The 9,925-nt window shown below is 45.5% G+C and overlaps 1 protein-coding gene across 1 annotated transcript; it reads left to right on the top strand.

The window, feature by feature from the left end:
- The first annotated feature begins 432 nt into the window (after nt 1–432).
- On the top strand, nt 433–8,644 carry Leutx (leucine twenty homeobox). The gene is made up of 3 exons (XM_046440086.1): nt 433–439; nt 5,048–5,199; nt 8,258–8,644. The coding sequence occupies exons 1-3, from the start codon at nt 433–435 to the stop codon at nt 8,642–8,644; spliced, it is 546 nt and encodes a 181-aa protein (XP_046296042.1).
- The last annotated feature ends 1,281 nt before the right edge of the window (nt 8,645–9,925 follow it).

The following is a 9,925-nucleotide window of genomic DNA, read 5'->3' as shown; positions in this document are numbered from 1 at the left end:
ATCGATGGACCTTTATTCTATTCTTTTACTTATATGCGGTGCTGAGAATCGAACCCAGGGCCTCACACATGCTAGGCGAGCGCTCCACCACTGAGCCGCCACCCCAGCCCCACCTTATTTATTTACTCCTTTGTTTTCATTTTGTCCCGAGTGAAATTTGGGGGCATTTTCCTCTCTTTTCTGTTTGCACAGCTTTGATGAGTTTTCCTCCAATCCTTGAGGTCAGGAATCAGTCGTCAATCACTCTGCCCAGGCCCCATGCCAAGAGCAAAATCCTAGAATGATCATTGGAGGGTTTGGGATTAGGGAGGGTTAGGGTAGGGGTCTGATTGGATGCAAATTTATAAGTAGATTCTCAAGTAGAGCAGACACACCAATTTAGGAGGTCTTGAGTGCGCAGAGGAGACATCGATCACCCTTCCAGAGGCTGCGATGGCAGGTAAGGGGGGGTGAAGTTGCCGTTGGTTATGGATAAACCAAGATGAGAGGTGTGGGGCTTCATGATGGCGCTTGGTTTTGGCAAAACCAGGTAGACAGTTGTGAGAGTCAGCGCATTGTACCTGGGCACGGTGGCGCATGCGTAATACCAGCCGGTGCAGGGACAGAGTTAGGAGGATTATGAACGAATCCAAAGCCAGACTCGGCCCAAGCGAGATGCTTAAGCAACTCGGTGAGACCCTGTCTCTAAAGACAATACAGAAAAGGGCTGGGGATGGAGCTCAGTGGTTGAGTTCAGTCCCTGGTACTATGTACCTATCTATTTATCTATATAGTAGGTACCACGTATATATGTGTATATGGTACCAAGCGTAATAATCCCAGCAACTCGGGAGGCTGAGGCAGGCAGATTGCAAGTTGGAGGCCAGCTTCAGCAATTTAGCAAGGCCCTAGACAATTTAGTGAGATCCTTTCTCAAAACGAAAAATAAAAAAGGGCCAAGCGCCCCTGGAGTGTTAAATAGCAGTGTAATATCTGATCCCGTCATGCATAGAGTTCTTCTTTCTTTTGTGGTGCTGGGGATAAACCCAGAACCACCAGTAGCTCTACCTCTGAGCTACTCCTCAGCCCTCTGTCATGCATTGAAATCTCTATAAAATGGGTATAAAATGGTACGTGATCTAATTTCCTTTTTAAAATTATTTATATATTTTTCTGTGATAGGGACTGAGTTCAGGACCTTTTGACTGCTAATCTTTGTGCCCCGGACTAACACCAAGGCCTTTCCTTATGTTTTCTGTGGGAGGTAGTAGCAGTACCCAGGGTTGCCCCTAGGGGCGCTTCACCACTGAGACACATCTCTAGTCCTTTATATTGATTTTTAATTTTGAGACTTGCCTAGGGCCTTGCTTAGTTGCCGAGGCTAGCTTCAAACCTGCAATCCTCCTGCCTCAGCCTCTAGAGCCACTGGGATGTCAGGCAGGCGTCTCTGAACAGTTCCATTTCTTTCTTAACCAAAGCATTTGAGCCTCTTATTTGATTTTTCATTCACTCTATTTTAAAGGTTATCATTTTAAAAGTTGTTTCCCCTTCCCCAGAGCATTAGTAGAATGTTTTTGTTTTTGTGGTGCTGGGGATTGAACCCAGGGCCTTGTGCATGGGAGGCAAGCACTCTACCAACTGAGCTATATCCCCAGCCCCCAATAGAATGTTTTTTTAAAAAATCTTTTTAGTTGTAGATGAACACAATACCAGTATTTCAGTTTTATGTGGTGCTGAGGATCCAACCCACTGCTTCACATGTGCTAGGCAAGAGCTCTACCACTGAGCTACAACCCCAGCCTCAGTAGAATGTTGGTTTTGTTTTGTTTTAATTAGTTACACATGACAGTACAATGATCTTGACATATCATGCATTTGAATCAGATGGGGTATAATTTCTCATTTTTCTGAGTGTACAGGTTGCAGAATCACATTGGTCATGCAGTCACGTATCTACCCACAGCAATAATAAAGTCTATGTTATTCTGCTGTTCTTCATTACCCCCTTCCCCTCCCCTCCCCTCCCATCACTTCTCTCTACCCAATCTAATGTGACCCACTTCTTTTTCTTTTTTCCTCACATCATCATACATGTATTCTGTATAACGATGAGGATCTCCGTGCAATTCCCATTCTCCCTCCTTTTCCCTCCCACCTCTTTCCTATTTAGGGATAATCTTCTTCTCATGCTCTTCCTCCCTACCCCATTTTGAGTCACTCTCTTTATATCAGAGAAGACATTCGGCCTTTGTTTTTTAGGGATTGGCTAACTTCACTTAGCATAATCTGCTCTAATGCCATCCATTTCCCTGCAAATGCCATGATCTTGTTATTTTTTAGTGCTGAGTAATATTCTATTGCGTATATATGCCACATTTTTTTCATCCATTCATCCATTGAAGGGCATCTAGGTTGGCTCCTCAGTCTAGCTATTGTGAATTGTGCTGCTATAAACATTGATGTGGGGCTGGGGATGTGGCTCAAACGGTAGTGCACTCGCCTGGCATGCGTGCGGCCCGGGTTCAATCCTTAGCACCACATACAAATCAAGATGTTGTGTCCGCCAAAAAAATAACAATAATAATAATAAAAAAAAACATTGATGTGGCTGTGTCCCTGTAGTATGCTGTTTTTAAATCCTTTGTGTATACACCGAGGAGAGGGATAGCTGGGTCAAATGGTGGTTCTATTCCCAGCTTTACAAGGAATCTCCATACTGCTTTCCAAATTGGCTGCAAGTAGAATGTTTTTGATGTCTTCTAGACACTAAAAATTTTTCTTTTACATTTGTTGAACTCTGTGGCTTATGTTTTTAAATTTACTTATGAGTTATATTTTAAATGTTGATGCTGTCATACTTATTAGTATTCTTTTATGACTGTATTTGTAAAACTGAATTTAGAACTGTATTTCTTGTCTGGAGAGATAAATATTTTACTTTTCTCTGAAAAATTTTAAAATGACTTTCATTGTAGAAAATTAGTGTATTATCATGCTCACATACAAAAAGAGGTATCTAGCTCTTCTGATACAAGTTTTATTTAAAAAGCGTTTTTTAATTGGTTTTATTTCTATCTAGAATTCGTCTATTCCTCCCGTGCTCCCTCTCTCTACCCAACTATGAGTCAGTCACCTTATATCAGAGAAAACATTCACCATGTTTTTGGGGGGCAGGGGATTGGCTAACTTCACTTAGCATTATCTTCTCCAACTGCATCCATTTACCTGCAAATGCCATGATTTTATTCTCTTTTATTGCTGAGTAATATTCCATTGTGTATAAATGCCACATTTAAAAAAAATCCATTCATTTACTGAAGGGCATCTAGGTTGGTTCCACAGTTTAGCTATTGTGAATTGTGCTGCTATGAACATTGATGGGACTGTGTCCTGTAATATGCTGATTTTAAGTCCTTTGTGTATAGACTGAGGAGAGGGATAGCTGGGTCAAATGGTGGTTCCATTCCTATAATGGCTGCACCAATTTGCAGTCCCACCAGCAATGTATGAGTGTGCCTTTTTTCCCACATCCTCACCAACACTTATTGTTGTTTGTCTTTATAATAGCTGCCATGCTGACTGGAGTGAGATGGTATCTTAGAGTAGTTTTGATTTGCATTTCTCTAATTACTAGAGATGATGAACCTTTTTTTTCCATATATTTGTTGATTGGTTGAATATCCTCTTCTGAGAAGTGTCTGTTCATGTCCTTGGCCCATTTATTGATTGGGTTATTTATTTTTTTGGTGTTTAGTTTTTTGAGTTCTTTATATACCCTAGAGATTAGTGCTCTATCTGATGTTTGAGGGGTAAAGATTGCCCCCAAGATGCAGGCTCTCTACTCACCTCACAAATTGTTTCTTTTGCTGAGAAGAAACTTTTTAGTTTGATTCCATCCCATGTATTGATTCTTGGTTTTAATTCTTGCACTGTAGGAGTCTTATTAAGAAAGTCGGGGCCTAATCCCACATGATGGAGATTAGGGCCTACTTTTTCTTCTATTGGATGCAGGGTCTCTGGTTGTATTCCTAAGTCCTTGATCCATTTTGAGTTCAGTTTTGTGCACAGTGAGAGATAGGGGTTTAATTTCATTTTATTGCATATGGATTTCCAGTTTTCCCAGCACCATTTGTTGAAGAGGCTATCTTTTCTCCAATGCATGTTTTTGGCGCCTTTGTCTAATATAAGATAATTGTAATTTTGTGGTTAGTCTCTGTGTCCTCTATTCTGTACCATTGGTCTACCAGTCTATTTTGGTGCCAATACCATGCTGTTTTGTTACTACTGCTCTGTAGTATACTTTAAGGTCTGGTATAGTGATGCCACTTGCTTCACTCTTCCTGCTAAGGACGGCTTTAGCTATTCTGCGTGTCTTATTTTTCCAGATGAATTTCATGATTGCTTTTTCTATGTCTATGAGGAATGCCATTGGGATTTTGATCAGAATTGCACTAAATCTGTATACTGCTTTTGGTAGAATAATATTAATGGATAATATTAATTCTGCCTATCCAAGAGCAAGGTCAATCTTTCCATCTTCCAAGGTCTTCTTTGATTTCTTTCTTTAGGGTTCTGTAGTTTTTATTGTGTAGATCCTTCACCTCTTTCATTAAGTTGATTCCCAAGTATTTTTTTTTTTTGAGGCTATTGTAAATGGGGTAGTTTTCCTAATTTCCATCTCAGAGGATTTGTCATTGATATACAGAAATGCCTTTGATTTTGAGATGGTCTCACTGTTTCCCAGGCTGGCCTCCAACCCCTGGACTCAAGCAATCCTCTAGCCTCAGCCTCCCCTAGTAGCTGGGACTACAAGGATGTGTCACCAGGCCATGCAACTTAGGAAAATGATTTTTTTTAAAAAGCCACTTGTGGCTTGAAAATACACCCTGCTCAGAAGACATTGGTACTGGTTTCCTGGGGGTGCAGAAGAGTTCCAGCAAGATGGTAAGGAGGGGGGGGTTCTGTGAGTTAAGGTTTGAGACCAAGCTCCCGATCCTCAGGGCAGCTTCAGGCAAGAAGATCACATGAGGATGGTTTTCAATGGAAGCCTTTTGATGTTCTCTGGCAGAGAACTTCCAGCACGTTCGCCGGCACCGCACGACCTTCACAGCAGAGCAACTGGAAGTACTGAAAAGTGTTTTCCAGAAGACCCAGATACCCAGCTTCGAAACCGTAGCAGAACTGGCTTCCACCCTCAATCTTGATGAGGCTGTAGTCAAGGTTTGTCCCTGAGTGTGTCTGTCTCTAGGTAGCACACCTGACCCAGGGCTCCCTTCACACCTTCAACCACCATGATAGAAACTCCTCTATTTGTAATTTTGTGGGTTAGTCTCTGTGTCCTCTCTTCTGTACCATTGGTCTACCAGTCTGTTTTGGTGCTAATACCATCCCAGGTATTGATTCTTGGTTTTAATTCTTGAGCTATAGGAGTATTGACCACTGACTCGTGCAAGCACAGAGGTGAAACATGTTATAGTTTAGTCTCAAGAACACCACAGCTCACCCAGAAGAATTGCCTTCCAGGGGCTGGGGTTGTGGCTCAGCGGTAGAGCGCTTGCCTCACACATGCAAGACCCTGGGTTCGATCCTCACACCACATAAAAAAATAAATAAGTGAAATAAAGGTATTGCACCGACTACAACTAAAAAATAAATATTAAAAAAAAAAAAAGAATTTCCATCCAAGGATTAGTAGCACAACAGCCTGATTGGGACCCAGGCCTTTCTGATTCCAGGCCCACAATGCTACATAGGCCCCTCTCGGGCTGGATCTCAGATACTACCATTTAAATGGGTTTGTCCCGTGTTGTCTTAGCCCATTGTGTGTTGCTAAAACAAAATACCTGATTTCAGGTGATTTAGAAAGAAAAGAGGTTCATCTTGGTTCATGGTTTTGGATACTGTCAAGCCCAGACGTGGGTGGCCATGTCTTGTGAGGGCCTTGTGCTACCTCACTGTGTGGCAGATGGCACTCATCCCTTGTGGTCAAAGTGTAGATGAGACAAGTGAGAAGGTAAACAGGTGACCCCTACTTTTCAACAGCCGGTTCCTGAGGGTCATCTTGTTGTAGGGACAGACGAGGCAGGGCACCGAAGACAGCAGGACACAGTTTTATTTGGCTGCAGCCAGGTTCAGGGGGCACAGCTTTTGCTGTCATCAATCAATCCCCTGAACCCCGAGTTCAGGGAGTTTCAGAGTTTTACACCCAGCATATAAGGGGAGGGGCTTAGAAGTTCCCAGTCTGCAGAAGTTCACATAAAAGCAGCTTTTTCTCTCACTGTTCTGGGCAAGTTAACCCTTCAAGGACAGCACCTGAGAACGGGGGAGCTTCTCCTCCCCTCTCCTTCCTCCCCTGCCAGCGGTTACCATGGAGCCCAGGTGGTAACTTCTCTCCTCTAAGGAATGTAGACATCTCTGTGAAGCCCAGCCCAAGGCCAGAGGCCTTGTCTGCACATTTCTACAAACTACTCTACTGGATACATGTTTGTGAAAAACTAGTGACAGGGTGTCCAGCACCTGGAGTGTCTTAGGTCACCAGGCATGGCCCTCAGAAGAGATGAAGGCCCTTTCTGTATCTGGTATCTTCCCGGCCAGTGGCCAAGTAAAACAGGGTGACACGAAAATAGGAAGTTTATCTACACTGAACTCTTTTGCAGAGACTCTTTTGCTGACAGTCCTAAAATCAGCCATGGTGGGGATGTCTGGAGAAACCCAGTTAAGGTTTTCTTTTGTGTGTGTGGAGAAGAGGGTGCCACTAAAATCCAGTGCTGGAAGTCCTGACCCCCTTCCTGAGAAAGGGCCTTCATCTCTTCCGAGGGCCATGCCCTGTGACCTAATTACCTCCCATCAGGCCCCCCTCATAGAGGGGTCTACACCTCTCAATGCCATGACACCGGGAACTAAGCTTCTGGCACTCAAATCTGTACCCAAGTGACAGCTTACAGATTTCTAGCTCTGCTGAGTTGGTCGTTCATAACTATGCCGTGCAACTAACTGCCTTGCCAATGAGTCCCTCCAGAGTGTTGAGGGCAGGACTCCCCCATGAGGGCATCCTGAGCTCCACCCCACCCCACACTCTTGGACTTCAAAACGCTTCCTCTGAGAAATAAAACCGGAGCCATCACTAACAGGACCCTCCTTTACTTAAGGCCTCCTCCCCTAGGGGTGAGTGCTGTAACTCAGCCACACTGAGTTACCACGCCCTCCAGCCCTGATGCGCTAGGAGATCTAAGGTCCCTGTAGTCTGGCATGGTAGTGACTCGGTCTTTTCCCACTCGGATAGCAAGGCCAGCCTTCTGAGTAGCCATACCCCTGGGGTTGAGCGACACTCACCTATTCTTTTGTAATCCTACCCCTTTGCCCTGTTTGGGATAGAATGTTCCATGGAAACGCCCTCTGTGTGTCCCCTTCTCCTGCTCTGACTTTGGGTGTGGCCTTCCTAGATGTCAGTCAACCTGCTGACAGCAGACGTCAGGAAGCTAGACTCAACCCCCGAAACCCGACCCCTTGCCTCATTTGAATGGCTTCTCCCCTATAAAAGGGTTCATCTCTCTTTCTACCCACCTCTAAGTTCAGAAGAGCCATCCCAGGACCCAAAGGAAAAGGTATCTCTGTCTCTGTGTGATGATTTCGTGCAGCCCAGTTCACCTGGAGTGACCCTGAGTACTCTAGCTGTGAAACGAGACACTGGGCCCTCTTCTTCCCATTGCTAGTGTAACCCCTCGGCACCCTCCGGGCCGCAGGACAGAGGACAGGTAGAAAGAACTTCCCTTTTCAGATAACCAGCAACAGAGGCAACGTGGGCAAAAATCTCACTGAGGAACATGAGGGCGCCCCTTTGCGCTCAACCACATTTTCTTTCTTTTTAAAAACTCATTCTTTTTAGTTATCCAGGACAGTAGAATGTATTTGGACATGTCCCACCTACATGGAGTCTAACTTCCCATTCTTGTGGGGTTGCACTGGTCGCGTATTCACATATGAACCCAGGAAAGCCATGTCCAACTCATTCCACTGCCTGTCCCACTCCAATCCCTCCTCCTTTCCCCCACTCCACCCTGTCCAGTCCAGCCAACCTCCACTACCTCTGTCCTGGGCCTGTTGTGAGTCACCACCCACACATCAGAGAACATTCGGCCATTTGTTTGGGGGGATTGGCTTATTTCACTTAGCACGATCGACTCCAGTGCCTGCCATCCATTGACCAGCATGTGCCACGATTTCATTCTTCTTTATGGCTGACTCAGATCTTTTTTCACCCTTTCCTCTCTGCTCTCAGACGTGGTTTAAAAACCAACGAGTAAAGTGGAAAAAGCAGCAGCAAGAAATGGAGCCAGGGGTGTTGCCAGGACCCTCTACCCAGAATACCGAAGAGGATGAGGTGGTGTCCCCCTCACCTGTCACCGCAGAGAACCGTGTCCCATGGAATTCTGCCACTACCCATCACCAGGACGACGATGTACCCAGGTCTTCTGGGCTTGGGCAGCCTGTGTTGGATTCAGGGAGGGACTGTCTGCCTCCTGACTTAAAGGATATATGTCTGAGGGTTTCCGATAGTCCTTGGGCCAACACGACCCTGGACATGGACCAATTCATCAAAATGTACCACATATCTGGGGAGGAGGATCCCAGAAGCCTGGACAGATATCTCTTGCCATTAGCTTGATGGACTGAAGAGATGTAGGTAGCTAATCTCTTGATAGTCACCGTGGACCAACATTCACAGCCCCCTGCACAGGTCTGTGACCCAAATGGAAAGATCCCGAAAAACAACCCCCAGAGGGAAAAGGAGAATCACGGTCCCAGGGACAGAAGGAAAACAATGGACGCTGAGCTTTTGAAGCTAGGGGACAAAAAGACAGTTGAGATAGATAATCAGTGATTGGGTCCCATCAGGTAGGTGGGGCGATGGGCAAGAAGATCAAGCCCTGCTTTTTCCCAAACCCTCCCCCCCTGCTCCTGCTCCAACCTGTTTCTCCCTGCAGGGGAGTCGTTACCTTGTTCATTAACACCTCCTGGCTTTACTTCACTGCCAGATCACTCCACCATCTGCCCCCCACTATTTGGCCCAGCTACTGGCCTCTGGTCACTTAATGCACTAGCGGGAGAGCTAAGGGGAGAAGAGGGCAGGAGAACAAAGGAAATCTAAGAGGTGTGAAAGGGGCAGGAAGCTCCCACTTCCTGGACACCAGCTCTGGGTCCCCTTCTCTGGGGAGAAGTGTGGGTTCCTATTCTTTTTAAAAAATTTTTATTTATTTTATTTTTTTTAGAGAATTTTTTAATTTTTTTTTTTTTTTTTTTTTTTTTTTTTAGTTTTGGGCATACACAACAACTTCATTTTATGTGGGGCTGAGGATTGAACCCAGCACCCCGCACTTGAGCCACATCCCCAGCCCCGTGGGTTCCTATGCTTGAAATAAAACTTGCTCTCTACTCTTGCCTCCGCCTCACTTTCTGGGGAAACGGAGCTCATCCTCACCCGTGACTGGCGGTATTATTTTCACAGCTGTTGCCCCTGATCGCCCCCCACCACCACCACCACCACCATGTTCTGCTATGGTTCAAGCAGAATCCCCTGAACCCTGTAAAACTCAGACCCTGACTCTGACCAATGGCCATTATCTTTCTGGGAAATGTGACACTCTGCTGCTTAATAAGGAAAGCCTCATAGATCCGATCCTGTGAGGGCTGCTTCGGTCTCCCTTTCTTTTACTTTCTATTTTTCACACGCTGAAAGGGACACAAGGCAGCCTCACCCACACGGGTGCCCTGGGCAGCTCCCCTCTCCAGGGCCAGTGGCGATTGACCTTCCTAACCACCTCCACTACTCCTGCCCACTTTAGAAACTGGTGACCCCGCAGTCCATTAATGGGGTTAGAAAAGATGCACCACGTAAGGGGAGCCACAGGGTGGTGACAAAGAATGACCGGGGCTGGGCAAGGTGGCT

The sequence above is a fragment of the Marmota monax genome, unplaced genomic scaffold (genome assembly GCF_021218885.2).
Source record: "Marmota monax isolate L192 unplaced genomic scaffold, Marmota_monax_Labrador192_F-V1.1 WCK01_AAM20220418_F8-fsc00228, whole genome shotgun sequence".
In the NCBI taxonomy this organism is placed as follows: domain Eukaryota; kingdom Metazoa; phylum Chordata; class Mammalia; order Rodentia; family Sciuridae; genus Marmota; species Marmota monax.
Note: the sequence above shows the minus strand (reverse complement) of the source record. Positions and strands in the feature narration are given on the sequence as shown.